General features: G+C 30.2%; 1 protein-coding gene across 1 annotated transcript; it reads right to left on the minus strand.

Annotated features, from left to right (window-relative positions):
- Nucleotides 1–18,767: 18,767 nt before the first annotated feature.
- On the minus strand, nt 18,768–22,870 carry LOC132563473 (uncharacterized; the record flags this gene model as incomplete). Its single annotated transcript, XM_060228231.1, is given in 3 exon segments — nt 18,768–18,911; nt 20,910–21,234; nt 21,476–22,870. Coding segments are annotated over 3 exon segments (1,864 nt in total), but the record flags the coding sequence as incomplete, so codon positions are not given.
- Between the last annotated feature and the right edge of the window lie 47 nt (nt 22,871–22,917).

A 22,917-nucleotide genomic window follows, 5' to 3' on the forward strand; every position in this document is an offset into this window, starting at 1 on the left:
AGTCTCACTTAGCGGGATACCTGTAAACCTTTGTCTCTCACCTATTACGCTATGTTGGTTAAGTATCGCTAATTTTCAATCTCTACATAACATAGCAAAGGTGTTCCTATAACAGAACATCAGTATGTAGTTTCAATGGTGTTTACTATGTGGAAAGTAATTAAATGATTGCCACCACTACTTCTTACAGATCAACCAGATCTATGTGTTGTATGAGCGATCTGATTGTGTTTTGTTTTGTGTGGAAAACACTTCAATTCCGTTATGATTCTTGGTCTTTTATAGCAGAAAAGCACAATAATACCTATTTCCCAATGAGCAATAACACATCTAAGATCACTCTTTATTACCACTTTAAAAACCGTCTACGAATATTTATTTTTTACGCTCTGTTGATGCAACAATTCATACTTTGTGAATCGAATTTACGTTATATACAAAAAATGTAACATAACAAAATAGTTGTAATGCTTAATGACTGTAACCCTGAAAAAGGAAAATTTTCAAATTATGACGATGTTCAAACCTCTCGTGAAAGGACAAAGGATGTTTTTTCAGAATTTACAAAAACTTTGGTAGAATGTTTCAGAGGCGAAGATGTTTTTCACAATAGTTTGATAGATGTTTCAACTAGTGTAAATTGTAAGCATTGTCGTTTTCTGAAATAATGCATTATCTGGAAGTAAGTAAGCACTCAAAACAACGAAACTAGTCTGGATCTATGTGAACATCTTAATCTGAATATTCGTGAAATATTTCTTTATTACAGAAAGAAACTAAATAGATGATAGAATAGTCATCAAATTCTGTGAAATGTGTCTTTTCCACAGACAGAAACTGAAAAGACTTTAGAATCGTCATCAAATATCTGATGAAATCCATCTATATCACAGACAGAAACTGAACAGATTATAGGATCGTAATGAAATATCCTTTTAATGTGTCTTTATCAAAGATAGAAACTGAATAGATGAGAGAATCGCTATCGAATATTTGTGAAATCTGTCTTTATCAATTATAGAAACTGAAAAGATGATAGAATCGTCATCATATATCTGGAAAAACAATTTATTACTGATAGAAACTGAATAGATGATAGATTCGTCAACAAATATCTGGAAAAGCATATTTATCACAGATAGGAACAGATTGAATGAAAGAATCGACATCACATACAATAAAAACTCAATATATGATAGAATCGGCATCAAATATTTGTGAAATGTGTCTTTATCAAAGATAGAAACTGAATAGATGATAGATTCGTCATCAAATATCTGGAAAAGCATCTTTAAAAAGAGATAGATACAGATTGAATGATAGAATCGACATCACATATCTGTGAAATCTGTCTTTATCAAAGTCGGAAACTGGATAGATGATAGAATCGTCATCAAATATTTATTAATTTGTCTTTAACAAAGATAGAAACCTAATAGATGATAGAATCGTCATCGAAAATTTGATAGATGATAGAGTTGTCATCAAATATCTGAGAAAATTCATCTTTCTAACTTACAGAAACTGAATAGATAACAGAACCGTCATCAAATATCTGTGAAATCTATCTTTATCAACAATAAAAACTCAATATATGATAGATTCGGCATCAAATATTTGTGAAATGTATCTTTATCAACTATAGAAACTGAATTGATGATGGAATCGTCATCAAATACCTGATTAAATATGTCTTTATCAAAGATAGAAACTGAATAGATCACAGAATCGTCATCAAATATCTGGAAAAGCATCTTTAAAAAGAGATAGGTACAGATTGAATGATAGAATCGACATCACATATCTGTGAAATCTGTCTTTATCAAAGATAGAAACTGGATAGATGATAAAATCGTCATCAAATATTTATCAAATTTGTCTTTAACAAAGATAGAAACCTAATAGATGATAGAATCGTCATCGAACATTTGTGGAATTCTTTCTTTACCAAAGTTAAAAACTGAAAAGATGATAGATTGGTCATCAAATATTTGATAAGATGAATCTTCCTCACATATAGAAACTGAATAGATGATGGAAACGTCATGAAATATTTGTGAAATCTGTCTTTATCAACAATAAAAACCCAATATATGGAAGATTCGGCATCAATTATTTGTGAAATGTATCTTTATCAACTATAGAAACTGAATTGATGATGGAAACGTCATGAAATATCCCTGAAATCTGTCTCTATCAACAATAAAAACTCAATATATGGTAGAATCGGCATCAAATATTTGTGAAATGTATCTTTATCAACTATAGAAACTGAATTGATGATGGAAACGGCATGAAATATCCCTGAAATCTGTCTTTATCAACAATAAAAACTCAATATATGATAGATTCGGCATCAAATATTTGTGAAATGTATCTTTATCAACTATAGAAACTGAATTGATGATGGAAACGTCATGAAATATCCCTGAAATCTGTCTCTATCAACAATAAAAACTCAATATATGATAGAATCGGCATCAAATATTTGTGAAATGTATCTTTATCAACTATAGAAACTGAATTGATGATGGAAACGTCATGAAATATCCCTGAAATCTGTCTCTATCAACAATAAAAACTCAATATATGATAGAATCGGCATCAAATATTTGTGAAATGTATCTTTATCAAAGATAGAAACTGAATAGATCACAGAATCGTCATCAAATCTTTGTTAAATTTGTCTTTAACAAAGATAGTATCTTTAAACTTAATAGATGATAGAATCGTCATCGAACATTTGTGGAATGTATCTTTCAAAGATAGAAACTTTACCAAAGTTAAATACAAAGAAAAGATGATAGATACGTCATCAAATTCTTTCTTTAGTTAAAAACTGAAAAGATGATCAGATACGTCATCAAATATTTGATCAGATGCATCTTCCTCACATATAGAAACTGAATAGATGATGGAAACGTCATGAAATATTTGTGAAATCTGTCTTTATCAACTATAGAAACTGAATAGATGATGGAAACGTCATGAAATATCCGTGAAATCTATCTTTATCAAGAATAAAAACTGAACAGATGATAGAATCGTCATCAAATATTTGTTAAATTTGTCTTTAACAAAGATAGAAACTTAATAGATGATAGAATCGTCATCGAACATTTGTGGAATTCTTTCTTTACCAAAGTTAAATACAGAAAAGATGATAGATACGTCATCAAATATTTGATCAGATGCATCTTCCTCACATATAGAAACTGAATAGATGATGGAAACGTCATGAAATATTTGTGAAATCTGTCTTTATCAAAGATAGAAACTGAATAGATGATAGATTCGTCATCAAATATCTGCAAAAACATCTATAAAACAAATAGGAACAGAATGAAAGAGAGAATCGAAATCACATATCTGTGAAATCTGTTTTTATCAAAGAGAGAAACTGAATAGATAATAGAATCGTCATCTAAATTTTGATAGATGATAGAGTTGTCATCAAATATCTGAGAAAATTCATCTTTCTAACTTACAGAAACTGAATAGATAACAGAACCGTCATCAAATATCTGTGAAATCTATCTTTATCAACAATAAAAACTCAATATATGATAGATTCGGCATCAAATATTTGTGAAATGTATCTTTATCAACTACAGAAACTGAATTGATGATGGAATCGTCATCAAATACCTGATTAAATGTGTCTTTATCAAAGATAGAAACTGAATAGATCACAGAATCGTCATCAAATATCTGGAAAAGCATCTTTAAAAAGAGATAGGTACAGATTGAATGATAGAATCGACATCACATATCTGTGAAATCTGTCTTTATCAAAGATAGAAACTGGATAGATGATAAAATCGTCATCAAATATTTATCAAATTTGTCTTTAACAAAGATAGAAACCTAATAGATGATAGAATCGTCATCGAACATTTGTGGAATTCTTTCTTTACCAAAGTTAAAAACTGAAAAGATGATAGATTGGTCATCAAATATTTGATAAGATGAATCTTCCTCACATATAGAAACTGAATAGATGATGGAAACGTCATGAAATATTTGTGAAATCTGTCTTTATCAACAATAAAAACCCAATATATGGAAGATTCGGCATCAATTATTTGTGAAATGTATCTTTATCAACTATAGAAACTGAATTGATGATGGAAACGTCATGAAATATCCCTGAAATCTGTCTCTATCAACAATAAAAACTCAATATATGGTAGAATCGGCATCAAATATTTGTGAAATGTATCTTTATCAACTATAGAAACTGAATTGATGATGGAAACGGCATGAAATATCCCTGAAATCTGTCTTTATCAACAATAAAAACTCAATATATGATAGAATCGGCATCAAATATTTGTGAAATGTATCTTTATCAACTATAGAAACTGAATTGATGATGGAAACGTCATGAAATATCCCTGAAATCTTTATCAAAAAAACTCAATATATGATAGAATCGGCATCAAATATTTGTGAAATGTATCTTTATCAAAGATAGAAACTGAATAGATCACAGAATCGTCATCAAATATTTGTTAAATTTGTCTTTAACAAAGATAGAAACTTAATAGATGATAGAATCGTCATCGAACATTTGTGGAATTCTTTCTTTACCAAAGTTAAATACAGAAAAGATGATAGATACGTCATCAAATATTTGATCAGATGCATCTTCCTCACATATAGAAACTGAATAGATGATGGAAACGTCATGAAATATTTGTGAAATCTGTCTTTATCAACTGAAAGATCGAAACGTCATGAAATATTTGTGAAATGTATCTTTATCAACTATAGAAACTGAATAGATGATGGAAACGTCATGAAATATCCGTGAAATCTATCTTTATCAAGAATAAAAACTGAACAGATGATAGAATCGTCATCAAATATTTGTTAAATTTGTCTTTAACAAAGATAGAAACTTAATAGATGATAGAATCGTCATCGAACATTTGTGGAATTCTTTCTTTACCAAAGTTAAATACAGAAAAGATGATAGATACGTCATCAAATATTTGATCAGATGCATCTTCCTCACATATAGAAACTGAATAGATGATGGAAACGTCATGAAATATTTGTGAAATCTGTCTTTATCAAAGATAGAAACTGAATAGATGATAGATTCGTCATCAAATATCTGCAAAAACATCTATAAAACAAATAGGAACAGAATGAAAGAGAGAATCGAAATCACATATCTGTGAAATCTGTTTTTATCAAAGAGAGAAACTGAATAGATAATAGAATCGTCATCTAAATTTTGATAGATGATAGAGTTGTCATCAAATATCTGAGAAAATTCATCTTTCTAACTTACAGAAACTGAATAGATAACAGAACCGTCATCAAATATCTGTGAAATCTATCTTTATCAACAATAAAAACTCAATATATGATAGATTCGGCATCAAATATTTGTGAAATGTATCTTTATCAACTACAGAAACTGAATTGATGATGGAATCGTCATCAAATACCTGATTAAATGTGTCTTTATCAAAGATAGAAACTGAATAGATCACAGAATCGTCATCAAATATCTGGAAAAGCATCTTTAAAAAGAGATAGGTACAGATTGAATGATAGAATCGACATCACATATCTGTGAAATCTGTCTTTATCAAAGATAGAAACTGGATAGATGATAAAATCGTCATCAAATATTTATCAAATTTGTCTTTAACAAAGATAGAAACCTAATAGATGATAGAATCGTCATCGAACATTTGTGGAATTCTTTCTTTACCAAAGTTAAAAACTGAAAAGATGATAGATTGGTCATCAAATATTTGATAAGATGAATCTTCCTCACATATAGAAACTGAATAGATGATGGAAACGTCATGAAATATTTGTGAAATCTGTCTTTATCAACAATAAAAACCCAATATATGGAAGATTCGGCATCAATTATTTGTGAAATGTATCTTTATCAACTATAGAAACTGAATTGATGATGGAAACGTCATGAAATATCCCTGAAATCTGTCTCTATCAACAATAAAAACTCAATATATGGTAGAATCGGCATCAAATATTTGTGAAATGTATCTTTATCAACTATAGAAACTGAATTGATGATGGAAACGTCATGAAATATCCCTGAAATCTGTCTTTATCAACAATAAAAACTCAATATATGATAGAATCGGCATCAAATATTTGTGAAATGTATCTTTATCAACTATAGAAACTGAATTGATGATGGAAACGTCTTTATCATGAAATATCCCTGAAATCTGTCTCTATCAACAATAAAAACTCAATATATGATAGAATCGGCATCAAATATTTGTGAAATGTATCTTTATCAACTATAGAAACTGAATTGATGATGGAAACGTCATGAAATATTTGTGAAAAATCTTTGTCTTAAAAAATATTTGTGAAAACTTAATATATGATAGAATCGTCATCAAATATTTGTGAAATGTATCTTTATCATGAGAATACATCAAAGTGAAATATCAAAATAAAAAGATAGATGATAGAATCGTCATCAAATATTTGTTAAATTTGTCTTTAACAAAGATAGAAACTTAATAGATGATAGAATCGTCATCGAACATTTGTGGAATTCTTTCTTTACCAAAGTTAAATACAGAAAAGATGATAGATACGTCATCAAATATTTGATCAGATGCATCTTCCTCACATATAGAAACTGAATAGATGATGGAAACGTCATGAAATATTTGTGAAATCTGTCTTTATCAACTATAGAAACTGAATAGATGATGGAAACGTCATGAAATATTTGTGAAATCTGTCTTTATCAACAATAGAAACTGAATAGATGATAGAATCGTCATCAAATATTTGTTAAATTTGTCTTTAACAAAGATAGAAACTTAATAGATGATAGAATCGTCATCAAATATTTCGAAATTTGTGGAATTCTTTCTTTACCAAAGTTAAATACAGAAAAGATGATAGATACGTCATCAAATATTTGATCAGATGCATCTTCCTCACATATAGAAACTGAATAGATGATGGAAACGTCATGAAATATTTGTGAAATCTGTCTTTATCAAAGATAGAAACTGAATAGATGATAGATTCGTCATCAAATATCTGCAAAAACATCTATAAAACAAATAGGAACAGAATGAAAGAGAGAATCGAAATCACATATCTGTGAAATCTGTTTTTATCAAAGAGAGAAACTGAATAGATAATAGAATCGTCATCTAAATTTTGATAGATGATAGAGTTGTCATCAAATATCTGAGAAAATTCATCTTTCTAACTTACAGAAACTGAATAGATAACAGAACCGTCATCAAATATCTGTGAAATCTATCTTTATCAACAATAAAAACTCAATATATGATAGATTCGGCATCAAATATTTGTGAAATGTATCTTTATCAACTATAGAAACTGAATTGATGATGGAATCGTCATCAAATATCTGATTAAATGTGAAATATCTTTATCAAAGATAGAAACTGAATAGATGACAGAATCGTCATCAAATATCTGATAGAAACTGAATAGATGAAAAGATCTTTAAAAAGAGAAACAGATTGAATGATAGAATCGACATCACATATCTGTGAAATCTGTCTTTATCAAAGATAGAAACTGAATAGATGATAAATTCGTCATCAAATATTTGTCAAATTTGTCTTTAACAAAGATCTAATAATGATAGAAATCGAATATGGAATTCTCGGCATCTTTACCAAATATCTTTAAGAAACTGAAAAGATGATAGATTCGTCATCAAATATTTGATATATCACATATAGAAACTGGATAGATGAAGGAAACGTCATGAAATATCCGTAAAATCTATCTTTATCAACAATAAAAACTCAATATATGATAGAATCGGCATCAAATATTTGTGAAATGTATCTTCATCAACTACAGAAACTGAATTGATGATGGAAACGTCATGAAATATCCGTGAAATCAATCTGTCAACAATAAAAACTCAATATATGATAGAATCGGCATCAAATATTTGTGAAATGTATCTGGAAACATCAAATCTGTGAAAAGATAGAAACTGAATAGATCACAATATCGTCATCAAATAATGAAAAGCATCTTTTCAAAAAGAGATAGGTACAGATTATGATAGAATCGACATCACATATCTGTGAAATCTGTCTTTATCAAAGTCGGAAACTGAATAGATGATAGAATCGTCATCAAATATTTGTTAAATTTGTCTTTAACAAATATAGAAACTTAATATATGATAGAATCGTCATCGAACATTTGTGGAAGTCTTTCTTTACCAAAGTTAAAAACTGAAAAGATGTCATCAAATATAGATCGTCATCAAATATTTCAAAATTTGTCTTCCTCACATATAGAAACTGAATAGATGATGGAAACGTCATGAAATATTGTGAAATCTGTCTTTATCAACACTATCAAATAAAAAAGATAGAAAATATATGATAGAATCGTCATGTGAAAATCAAAGATAGAAACTGAATAGATGATCATCGTCATCACATATCTGTGAAATGTATCTTTATCAACTATAGAAACTGAATTGATGATGGAAACGGCATGAAATATCCGTGAAATCTGTCTTTTTCAACAATAAAAACTGAATATATGATAGATTCGTCATCAAATATTTGTGAAATGTATCTTTATCAAAGATAGAAACTGAATAGATGATAGAATCGTCATCAAATACCTGATTAAATTCTGTCTTTACCAAAGTTAAAACTGAAAAGATGAAATCGTCATCAAATATTTGATCAGATGCATCTTAAAAAGAGATATAGAAACTGAATAGATGATAGAAACGTCATGAAATATTTGTGAAATCTGTCTTTATCAAAATAGAAACTGAATAGATGATAGAAACGTCATCAAATATTGTGAAATGTATCTTTATCAAGATAGAAACTGAATAGATGATGGAGAATCGTCATCAAATATTTGTGAAATCTGTCTTTATCAAAGATAAAAACTGAATAGATGATAGAATCGTCATCGAAAATTTGATAGATGATAGAGTTGTCATCAAATATCTGAGAAAATTCATCTTTTCAAACTTACAGAAACTGAATAGATGACAGAACGTCATCAAATATTGTGAAATCTGTCTTTATCAACAATAAAAACTGAATATATGATAGAATCGTCATGAAAATTATTTGTGAAATGTATCTTTATCAACTATAGAAACTGAATTGATGATGGAACCGTCATCGAATATCTGTGAAATCTATCTTTATCAACAATAAAAACTCAATATATGATAGAATCGGCATCAAACATTTGTGAAATGTATCTTTATCAACTATAGAAACTGAATTGATGATGGAATCGTCATCAAATACCTGATTAAATGTGTCTTTATCAAAGATAGAAACTGAATAGATCACAGAATCGTCATCAAATATCTGGAAAAGCATCTTTAAAAAGAGATAGGTACAGATTGAATGATAGAATCGACATCACATATCTGTGTTTGATGACGATTCTGTAATCTATTCAGTTTCTATCTTTGATAAAGATACATTTCACAAATATTTGATGACGAATCTATCATATATTGAGTTTTTATTGTTGACAAAGATTGATTTCACGGATATTTCATGACGTTTCCATCATCAATTCAGTTTCTATAGTTGATAAAGATACATTTCACAAATAATTGATGCCGAATCTTCCATATATTCAGTTTTTATTGTTGATAAAGACAGATTTCACAGATATTTGATGACGGTTCTGTTATCTATTCAGTTTCTGTAAGTTAGAAAGATGAATTTTCTCAGATATTTGATGACAACTCTATCATCTATCAAATTTTCGATGACGATTCTATCATCTATTAAGTTTTTATCTTTGTTAAAGACAAATTTAATAAATATTTGATGACGATTTTATCATCTATCAGTTTCTGACTTTGATTAAGACAGATTTCACAGATATTTGATGACGATTCTTTGATCTATTCAGTTTCTATCTTTGATAAAGATACATTTCACAAATATTTGATGCCGATTCTATCATATATTGAGTTTTTATTGTTGATAAAGACAGATTTCAGGGATATTTCATGACGTTTCCATCATCAATTCAGTTTCTATAGTTGATAAAGATACATTTCACAAATAATTGATGCCGAATCTTCCATATATTGAGTTTTTATTGTTGATAAAGACAGATTTCACAAATATTTCATGACGTTTCCATCATCTATTCAGTTTCTATAGTTGATAAAGACAGATTTCACAAATATTTCATGACGTTTCCATCATCTATTCAGTTTCTATATGTGAGGAAGATGCATCTGATCAAATATTTGATGACGTATCTATCATCTTTTCTGTATTTAACTTTGGTAAAGAAAGAATTCCACAAATGTTCGATGACGATTCTATCATCTATTAAGTTTCTATCTTTGTTAAAGACAAATTTAACAAATATTTGATGACGATTCTATCATCTGTTCAGTTTTTATTCTTGATAAAGATAGATTTCACGGATATTTCATGACGTTTCCATCATCTATTCAGTTTCTATAGTTGATAAAGACAGATTTCACAAATATTTCATGACGTTTCCATCATCTATTCAGTTTCTATATGTGAGGAAGATGCATCTGATCAAATATTTGATGACGTATCTATCATCTTTTCTGTATTTAACTTTGGTAAAGAAAGAATTCCACAAATGTTCGATGACGATTCTATCATCTATTAAGTTTCTATCTTTGTTAAAGACAAATTTAACAAATATTTGATGACGATTCTATCATCTATTCAGTTTTTATTCTTGATAAAGATAGATTTCACGGATATTTCATGACGTTTCCATCATCTATTCAGTTTCTATAGTTGATAAAGATACATTTCACAAATATTTGATGCCGAATCGTCCATATATTGAGTTTTTAGTGTTGATAAAGACAGATTTCACAAATATTTCATGACGTTTCCATCATCTATTCAGATTCTATATGTGAGGAAGATGCATCTGATCAAATATTTGATGACGTATCTATCATCTTTTCTGTATTTAACTTTGGTAAAGAAAGACTTCCACAAATGTTCGATGACGATTCTATCATCTATTAAGTTTCTATCTTTGTTAAAGACAAATTTAACAAATATTTGATGACGATTCTATCATCTATCCAGTTTCTTACTTTGATAAAGACAGATTTCACAGATATGTGATGTCGATTCTATCATTCAATCTGTACCTATCTCTTTTTAAAGATGCTTTTCATGATATTTGATGACGATTCTGTGATCTATTCAGTTTCTATCTTTGATAAAGACACATTTAATCAGGTATTTGATGACGATTCCATCATCGATTCCGTTTCTATAGTTGATAAAGATACATTTCACAAATATTTGATGCCGATTCTATCATATATTGAGTTTTTATTGTTGACAAAGATTGATTTCACGGATATTTCATGACGTTTCCATCATCAATTCAGTTTCTATAGTTGATAAAGATACATTTCACAAATAATTGATGCCGAATCTTCCATATATTGAGTTTTTATTGTTGATAAAGACAGATTTCACAGATATTTGATGACGGTTCTGTTATCTATTCAGTTTCTGTAAGTTAGAAAGATGAATTTTCTCAGATATTTGATGACAACTCTATCATCTATCAAATTTTCGATGACGATTCTATCATCTATTAAGTTTTTATCTTTGTTAAAGACAAATTTAATAAATATTTGATGACGATTTTATCATCTATTCAGTTTCTGACTTTGATTAAGACAGATTTCACAGATATTTGATGACGATTCTTTGATCTATTCAGTTTCTATCTTTGATAAAGATACATTTCACAAATATTTGATGCCGATTCTATCATATATTGAGTTTTTATTGTTGATAAAGACACATTTCAGGATATTTGATGACGTTTCTATTCAGTTTCTATAGTTGAAAGATACATTTCACAGATTTCAGTATCACAAATATTTGATGACGATTCTATCATCTATTGAGTTTTTATCATTTCAAATATTTGATGACGTTTCTATCATCTATTCAGTTTTTATTGTTGATAAAGACAAATTTCAAATATTTGATGACGATTTTATCATCTATTCAACTTTTAAAGAAGAATTTCACAGATATTTGATGACGATTCTTTGTTCTATTCAGTTTCTATCTTTGATAAAGATACATTTCACAAATATTTGATGACGAATCTATCATATATTCAGTTTTTATTGTTGAAAAAGACAGATTTCACGGATATTTCATGACGTTTCCATCATCTATTCAGTTTCTATAGTTGATAAAGACAGATTTCACAAATATTTCATGACGTTTCCATCATCTATTCAGTTTCTATATGTGAGGAAGATGCATCTGATCAAATATTTGATGACGTATCTATCATCTTTTCTGTATTTAACTTTGGTAAAGAAAGAATTCCACAAATGTTCGATGACGATTCTATCATCTATTAAGTTTCTATCTTTGTTAAAGACAAATTTAACAAATATTTGATGACGATTCTATCATCTATTCAGTTTTTATTCTTGATAAAGATAGATTTCACGGATATTTCATGACGTTTCCATCATCTATTCAGTTTCTATAGTTGATAAAGATACATTTCACAAATATTTGATGCCGAATCGTCCATATATTGAGTTTTTAGTGTTGATAAAGACAGATTTCACAAATATTTCATGACGTTTCCATCATCTATTCAGTTTCTATATGTGAGGAAGATGCATCTGATCAAATATTTGATGACGTATCTATCATCTTTTCTGTATTTAACTTTGGTAAAGAAAGACTTCCACAAATGTTCGATGACGATTCTATCATCTATTAAGTTTCTATCTTTGTTAAAGACAAATTTAACAAATATTTGATGACGATTCTATCATCTATCCAGTTTCTTACTTTGATAAAGACAGATTTCACAGATATGTGATGTCGATTCTATCATTCAATCTGTACCTATCTCTTTTTAAAGATGCTTTTCATGATATTTGATGACGATTCTGTGATCTATTCAGTTTCTATCTTTGATAAAGATACATTTCACAAATATTTGATGATTTCGATGACGTTTCCATCATCAATTCAGTTTCTATAGTTGATAAAGATACATTTCACAAATATTTGATGCCGATTCTATCATATATTGAGTTTTTATTGTTGACAAAGATTTCAGGGATATTTCATGACGTTTCCATCATCAATTCAGTTTCTATAGTTGATAAAGATACATTTCACAAATAATTGATGCCGAATCTTCCATATATTGAGTTTTTATTGTTGATAAAGACAGATTTCACAAATATTTCATGACGTTTCCATCTATTCAGTTTCTATATGTGATAAAGGATTTCATCTTATCAAATATTTGATGACGAATCTATCATTTTTTCAGTTTTTAACTTTGGTAAAGAAAGAATTCCACAAATGTTCGATGACGATTCTATCATCTATTAGGTTTCTATCTTTGTTAAAGACAAATTTGATAAATATTTGATGACGATTTTATCATCTATCCAGTTTCTATCATTGATAAAGACAGATTTCACAGATATGTGATGTCGATTCTATCTCTTTTTAAAGATGCTTTTCCATGATATTTGATGACGATTCCATCATCTATTCAGTTTCTATCTTTGATAAAGAAGACACATTTAATGACGTTTCCATCATTATTCAGTATTGATAAAGACACATTTCACAAACGATTCCATCATTTATTCAGTTTCTATTTGATAAAGACACATTTCACAAATGTTGATGGCGATTCCATCATCTATTCAGTTTCTATCTTTGATAAAGACACATTTCACAAATATTTGATGCCGATTCCATCATATATTCAGTTTCTATCTTTGATAAAGACACATTTCACAAATATTTGATGACGATTCCATCATCTATTCAGTTTCTTCTTTGATAAAGACACATTTCACAAATTTGATGGCGATTCCATCATTTATTCAGTTTCTATCTTTGATAAAGACATTTCACAAATGTTCGATCATCCATCATTTATTCAGTTTCTAACTTTGATAAAGACACATTTCACAAATGTTCGATGGCGATTCCATCATTTATTCAGTTTCTATCTCTGATAAAGACACATTTCACAAATGTTCGATGGCGATTCCATCATTTATTCAGTTTCTATCTCTGATAAAGACACATTTCACAAATGTTCGATGGCGATTCCATCATTTATTCAGTTTCTATCTTTGATAAAGACACATTTCACAAATGTTCGATGGCGATTCCATCATTTATTCAGTTTCTATCTCTGATAAAGACACATTTCACAAATGTTCGATGGCGATTCCATCATTTATTCAGTTTCTATCTCTGATAAAGAGACATTTCACAAATATTTGATGACGATTCCATCATCTATTCAGTTTCTATCTTTGATAAAGACACATTTCACAAATGTTCGATGACGATTCCATCATCTATTCAGTTTCTATCTTTGTTAAAGACACATTTCACAAATATTTGATGACGATTCCATCATCTATTCAGTTTTTATCTTTGATAAAGACACATTTCACAAATATTCGATGACGATTCCATCATCTATTAAGTTTCTATCTCTTTGTTAAAGACAAATTCCATCATATATTCAGTTTCTATAGTTGATAAAGACACATTTCACAAATATTTGATGACGTTTCCATCATTTATTCAGTTTCTATCTTGATAAAGACACATTTCACAAATATTTGATGACGTCTATCATCTATTCAGTTTTTACTCTTGATAAAGACAGATTTCACAAATATTTGATGACGATTCCATCATCTATTCAGTTTCTATCTTTCATAAAGACAAATTTCAAATATTTGATGACGATTCTATCATCTATTCAGTTTCTATCTTTGATAAAGACACATTTCACAAATATTTGATGCCGATTCTATCATATATTAGTTTTTATTGTTGATAAAGACAGATTTCAGGGATATTTGATGACGATTCCATCATCTATTCAGTTTCTATAGTTGATAAAGATACATTTCACAAATATTTGATGCCGATTCTATCATATATTGAGTTTTTATTGTTGATAAAGACAGATTTCAGGGATATTTCATGCCGTTTCCATCATCAATTCAGTTTCTATAGTTGATAAAGATACATTTCACAAATATTTGATGCCGATTCTATCATATATTGAGTTTTTATTGTTGATAGAGACAGATTTCAGGGATATTTCATGACGTTTCCATCATCAATTCAGTTTCTATAGTTGATAAAGATACATTTCACAAATAATTGATGCCGAATCTTCCATATATTGGGTTTTTATTGTTGATAGAGACAGATTTCAGGGATATTTCATGACGTTTCCATCATCAATTCAGTTTCTATAGTTGATAAAGATACATTTCACAAATATTTGATGCCGAATCTATCATATATTGAGTTTTTATTGTTGATAAAGACAGATTTCAGGGATATTTCATGCCGTTTCCATCATCAATTCAGTTTCTATAGTTGATAAAGATACATTTCACAAATATTTGATGCCGATTCTATCATATATTGAGTTTTTATTGTTGATAGAGACAGATTTCAGGGATATTTCATGACGTTTCCATCATCAATTCAGTTTCTATAGTTGATAAAGATACATTTCACAAATAATTGATGCCGAATCTTCCATATATTGGGTTTTTATTGTTGATAAAGACAGATTTCACAAATATTTCATGACGTTTCCATCATCTATTCAGTTTCTATATGTGAGGAAGATTCATCTTATCAAATATTTGATGACCAATCTATCATCTTTTCAGTTTTTAACTTTGGTAAAGAAAGAATTCCACAAATGTTCGATGACGATTCTATCATCTATTAGGTTTCTATCTTTGTTAAAGACAAATTTGATAAATATTTGATGACGATTTTATCATCTATCCAGTTTCTATCTTTGATAAAGACAGATTTCACAGATATGTGATGTCGATTCTATCATTCAATCTGTACCTATCTCTTTTTAAAGATGCTTTTCCAGATATTTGATGACGATTCTGTGATCTATTCAGTTTCTATCTTTGATAAAGACATATTTAATCAGGTATTTGATGACGATTCCATCATCAATTCAGTTTCTATAGTTGATAAAGATACATTTCACAAATATTTGATGCCGAATCTATCATATATTGAGTTTTTATTGTTGATAAAGATAGATTTCACAGATATTTGATGACGGTTCTGTTATCTATTCAGTTTCTGTAAGTTAGAAAGATGAATTTTCTCAGATATTTGATGACAACTCTATCATCTATCAAATTTTCGATGACGATTCTATCATCTATTAAGTTTCTATCTTTGTTAAACACAAATTTAATAAATATTTGATGACGATTCTATCATCTATCCAGTTTCTGAATTTGATAAAGACAGATTTCACAGATATGTGATGTCGATTCTATCATTCAATCTGTACCTATCTCTTTTTAAAGATGCTTTTCCAGATATTTGATGACGATTCTGTGATCTATTCAGTTTCTATCTTTGATAAAGACACATTTCACAAATATTTGATGCCGATTCTATCATATATTGAGTTTTTATTGTATGTGATGTCGATTCTTTCATTCAATCTGTTCCTATCTGTGATAAATATGCTTTTCCAGATATTTGTTGACGAATCTATCATCTATTCAGTTTCTATCAGTAATAAATTGTTTTTCCAGATATATGATGACGATTCTATCATCTTTTCAGTTTCTATAATTGATAAAGACAGATTTCACAAATATTCGATAGCGATTCTCTCATCTATTCAGTTTCTATCTTTGATAAAGACACATTAAAAGGATATTTCATTACGATCCTATAATCTGTTCAGTTTCTGTCTGTGATATAGATGGATTTCATCAGATATTTGATGACGATTCTAAAGTCTTTTCAGTTTCTGTCTGTGGAAAAGACACATTTCACAGAATTTGATGACTATTCTATCATCTATTTAGTTTCTTTCTGTAATAAAGAAATATTTCACGAATATTCAGATTAAGATGTTCACATAGATCCAGACTAGTTTCGTTGTTTTGAGTGCTTACTTACTTCCAGATAATGCATTATTTCAGAAAACGACAATGCTTACAATTTACACTAGTTGAAACATCTATCAAACTATTGTGAAAAACATCTTCGCCTCTGAAACATTCTACCAAAGTTTTTGTAAATTCTGAAAAAACATCCTTTGTCCTTTCACGAGAGGTTTGAACATCGTCATAATTTGAAAATTTTCCTTTTTCAGGGTTACAGTCATTAAGCATTACAACTATTTTGTTATGTTACATTTTTTGTATATAACGTAAATTCGATTCACAAAGTATGAATTGTTGCATCAACAGAGCGTAAAAAATAAATATTCGTAGACGGTTTTTAAAGTGGTAATAAAGAGTGATCTTAGATGTGTTATTGCTCATTGGGAAATAGGTATTATTGTGCTTTTCTGCTATAAAAGACCAAGAATCATAACGGAATTGAAGTGTTTTCCACACAAAACAAAACACAATCAGATCGCTCATACAACACATAGATCTGGTTGATCTGTAAGAAGTAGTGGTGGCAATCATTTAATTACTTTCCACATAGTAAACACCATTGAAACTACATACTGATGTTCTGTTATAGGAACACCTTTGCTATGTTATGTAGAGATTGAAAATTAGCGATACTTAACCAACATAGCGTAATAGGTGAGAGACAAAGGTTTACAGGTATCCCGCTAAGTGAGACTGTGTATGATAGAGAGCACATAACAGCATCGGTGTGTTAATAATAAAGATATATGGTATTTGGTATTTGGATGTACACATTAAAACGCTAAAGGGTACTAAAGGAAAAGAGATAAAATAATGCCATTCGGAGGAATTTGTTGTTTCCTCCTGAATCATTCGTACTTTAGATTTGTCTCAGAATGTAATGACGTAATTACTACACCATCAATATATGACATCAACGATATCGTAGCATTTTCATCAAAAATGGTTTGCAGAAATCGCATATCTTGATTTGTTATTTGAGTATCTTGATAAAATGTATCTAAATTAGAAAAGTTTGTTGTTTTAAATGGAATTTACGCTATTTTGCAACCAAATGACTAAATCATCTACCATTCTTACTAAAGCACATTTCGTCATCCGAATCACTGTCTACAACAGCGCATTTTGACGTCGTTATTTTGATGACGTTATCTATTAATAAATAGATAACGTCATCGCTGTCTGATGGTTTTACCGCCCTATCTGAAGCGGGGGTTATTGCTGGAGTTTAGACATTAAAACGCAGGCTATTTCGGTATATGTTAAGAAATTTTCTCTGAGATACATGTTCATGGTCTCCTCTCTTATATAGAAATCTGCACATTTCAGACTCATTTTTTCTTATAAGAACTCTCACAAGAAATGAACAATGAAACACTGAAAGTCTTTCTTATTGTATTGATTTTACGTCCTCCTTGAATTTTATGGCATAATATATCCACTCTGATTATGAACAAGTGTATTCTGGTAGCTGGTAATGCTATAACAGTTACAACAATTACTGAAAATTACCATTTTCCTCGATCCATATTTTTCGCTCACCAAACCATGAATTATTTTTCAACGAGTCAGTTAGTTTCAGATGTTAATATATGCTGATATTCTGAGACAGAGTAGAATTCATGAACAAGTTTCATATCTTAAAACAAAATCCTAAACAAACTATGTACAAGCATTATTGTCTTTTCTTTTACGGAACATTTCGTTCAGGTATGTAATGTCAATAGAAAATATGACCTTATAACACAACCAGTCGAAGATTAGCGTGTGACGTTTCGACGACTAAAAGGTCACATCGGGCAGGTGATCCGTACGTAGTGTACGAGATGGAAAGGAATCGATCACTTTTTTCGGTTGTACTATAATCCTTTTTCTTTTTACACTGTAATAGTTCAGTAAATAAGTGTTTCACAAGCAATTATGTCAAAACGAATTTATTTCTAACATTCGCGTTTCGTGAAACTGATACTAAAATGTTTTTATGTGCTTAGATGAAAATTCAATTGAAAGGGATGTTATTTTATAATGTTGATACCAAGCACAGTTTCCAAAACAACGTAATACTCAGTTTTCAAATGGAAATATTCTCTCAAATTTATTGTATATAATGTATACTTATACAATTCAGTTTGCCTAAAACACACTTGTTTCTTTTCTCGGACTTTTTCGTCTTAAACGAAAATGAAAAAAAAAGAAACATCTGTATGCTTGTTCATGAAACAACTTAGAACGAAAGATCTATATTAATTGATAAATTACCAGTGACATTCTGCCAACAATATTTAATACGCTGATGATCATAAAAATAAGAAAGTTCTCATATATCTTTCATGTATATTCATATTTTCCCTTGATTATTCCATATCGCAGCTCGTAGTCACTGTTTTATCATGATCCTGTTTACCATGATATGCTGATTTTTTTCGTAATAACTACATTATCAGTTGCAGTGCCATATAACGTTACTGTGAAACATCTTTATTGTAAATAATTTTACATAATTCAAATTGTTTATTTATTAATGTAGATGTGTATAATTCATCATATCGGATTGTGAACAGCCTAAAGTACTAGTCTGTAAAGGATAATTTTTGTTAAAACCAAACAAGATATTCCTGGTCCAAAAATTATGAGCTGTCCGCTTGAAATAATGGATCAATTACTTCTTAAAAGCTTATCTCTTTTGTGTAATTTTAAACAGCATAACGACAGATTTTTTTGAAGTATTCACTGAAACATTTTGATTTGGGATCACCAAATTATTTGTAAACTGTGTCCTAGTAAACTACGGATAGGCCACGAGAGAAAGTCTTTAAAAAAAAGTAAATCATTTCCTTTTGTCTCATAAAACATTGATCACTTGCTGTCGCATTCATGAACTATTGATGTGGGAAAACTGATTGTGCGGTATGTTTTGTTCCGATAGTTACAATAAATATACGAATATTTGTAAGATCCCTTTACTGTTTCGTTTTAATGTAACAGCTCGTACATACCTAAAGAACAATAATACACATAATGCACCATTACACTATGTGTATCAAGTACGTTTAAATAACCCTATGGAATGTGTGCAGCTATGTCTGTAGTCATGACAGCACGCTTGTTTACTAGGTCACACATGTATACAGACATTACTTAACGGAAAGTAGCATGGCGTTAACAAGCCCTTTCGCCTCAGTATATTTTCATATTGATATATGAAAACTAAACACAGTCGAAATGACTTATCATACTCGTATGGTCTCTATTTTTATCCACTTCCAGCAACGTAACAAAAAGAAAATCCGAATGCAGGAAGTGAAGAAAATTATATTTCAACCAATCATAAGTTAGCTTGAAATCGGATACCACGCCAAGTCGGCAAATATAGGGACAAATTTTTGTAGTAAGTCAAATGCAGATGATCTAGAGATGTTGTTTTCTTCAGATTTTGATAATCGATTCTACAGCATATTTTGTCGATAAAAGCATTTTTTTTTCTGTATATACGTTTGATTAATAGAGAAAAAACGTGTTTAAACGTCTGTCCCCCTAAGTAATACTATTTCAAATCATCGATATATAGAGTTTGAAATTCAACATGCTTTAACATTTTTATTATCAAAGATTTTTCTTTTCTGTTTTCATGTTTACAGAGATGAAATGCAGATGAATAAAAGCCTAAATGCAATAATTTGTACAACAACGTTTTAACCATTAAAAATAATGGTAAACATTAGGGCGACAGCAAAAAAGTCGCCCCAAGTAGCGGGTCACCCTAAGTGAGGTATATATATGATTTCGTGTCCCCTTAAGTAGGAAACACGAGTATATATATATATATATATATATATAATATAGTATTTTTGACTTCTTTTAGATTTGTTTCTATATTTACCTGAAGACTCTCCATTATTCCACTGAGTCCAGAAATGTCCAAGATTTCCTCAGATTCAGAGCAACTGTTGCCAACTACACTAGTACCATTTGTATCTGCATCATCCTCTGAGATGTCTAATCCATCGCTATCCGAAGACTCATTGAACTGTTCACTAGATGTATCAGAATCTCTGTCCATCCTGATAGCACCAGCTCTACCACATCCTCTAATCCTAACTCCACCACAGCGACGCCTTCCTCTGGTTCTAACTCCACCACATCCTCCTCTGGTTCTCACCCCACCACCACATCTTCCCCCTCTAGTCCTGGCTCCATGTCCCCTTCTACAAGTGAACAAAATATAAACTGTTAACAATGACTTTTACCAAGACACACCAGTGCTACAATATCGAAAACATATAATCATAAAATCACTGCATAAGTAGTGATATGATTTAATTTATTAGCAGGTTTGGCAGATTCAAGACTACCAGAAATGTTGGAAAGAGAAAAAGATACAATTACTGACCTTCAGGAATTCTGATGTTGCAATTTTAATTCAATGAAAATTACAATAGAACTTACCTTACACCTTGTAGATCTTGAGTTATCCATCTCTCAACATACTCAGAGTTTTCACATGGATTTACTGTATCAACTGTCAAGCAAGGTTCACAAAAACAACTGAGATTTCTTGTTGCATTCTTGTTCCTCTCGACACTTTTTGCGCATTGCACTTTCCTTGTGCCAACATTGGATCTGTCAGGCCTATTTCGATCAATGTTATTTACAAGAAATAACGTTCTTTTGGAATGTTCATCATCTTTGGTAAGTTTTAGTGCATAATTGAAAAAATCCTGTGCATTGTTCACAACCACTTTCTGACCAAGGATTCCTCTCCTAACGAAGCTCTTTACAACAGCTCCTGCCCCGTCAGATGGGCCTTTCCCATGACGGGAACCATAGAAGTGTCTCTCGGTGGGAAACCTGAAATCCAGGATGCTGCAAGATAAATCGGTGAATGGTGTCTTTGACTTATACTTCGCAGAGCAGCCATCGGTCATTTGGATCTCCTTGTTGATTATGAGACCTCGTTGTTCTGTCAGATGCTGATTTGTAAGTTTAAAAAATTCCATGACAGCATGAGCATCATGTTGCTTGTCTTCTGAAACAAAAATCAATGACTCAACAACAGTTTCCTCACATCCTTCTTTTGTACATTCTACAAAGTTTTCCGCAAAATCCATGTTTAGTACGACGACACCTTTGGGAACATTCTTCCGTAACTTAGAAAATTGTTCTTGCTGCCATGATGCAATGAATAGATGTTCTGCCAATGACTCCAATTCTTGAGACAATTGTATTACAACTTGGGTACAACTTTCGCTCTTGGTCACTTCCATCATCCGTACAACTTCCTTCCCTTTGACATTTCTCTTTACCCTTTCCCATTTGGTGAATGACACCAAATCCGCCTGGCACTGTAAAGCAAGAGGCTGGTAATGAGATATGATGTTGTCGACACCACACTCTACATAATTTCTCAGGATACACTGCAGTTGATGGTAGCGTCCTTCTTTCTGACACATTGTTATCTTTACCAAATCGAACTTGTCCTTTACCTTGATTTCACATCCTTTTCTCGTTGCCAATTGATTTAATGCTTTTAATTTCAGATCCACATTAGAACATATATCACACAAACAGCCCTCCCAGTGTTGTTTCCTGGTTGACTCTACATTTCTTGGCTTGTTTCTTTAGAATGTTGACATACTGACGGAAACATCTGGGTGTTTTTCCTTAAAATCTGTAAACAAAGATGTGATAGGCTTGTCTATTACTTTTCTTTCCACATTATCTTTCTTTATCCGTTTTGCTATCGGGAGATTTGTTGACACATCTGCTCTTTGAAAAAAACCTCCGATGAGATTCTGAACCTCTTCACTGACAGCATCTTTCCTGCGTTTTCTTTGAGAATCCCTGCAGTTTGAACCTTTGCTGATTTCTGATTCACGGTTCCCAGTGTA

This window comes from Ylistrum balloti, unplaced genomic scaffold (assembly GCF_031769215.1).
Source record: "Ylistrum balloti isolate Yb309-2 unplaced genomic scaffold, AGI_CSIRO_Ybal_v1 Utg371740, whole genome shotgun sequence".
NCBI classification, from domain to species: domain Eukaryota; kingdom Metazoa; phylum Mollusca; class Bivalvia; order Pectinida; family Pectinidae; genus Ylistrum; species Ylistrum balloti.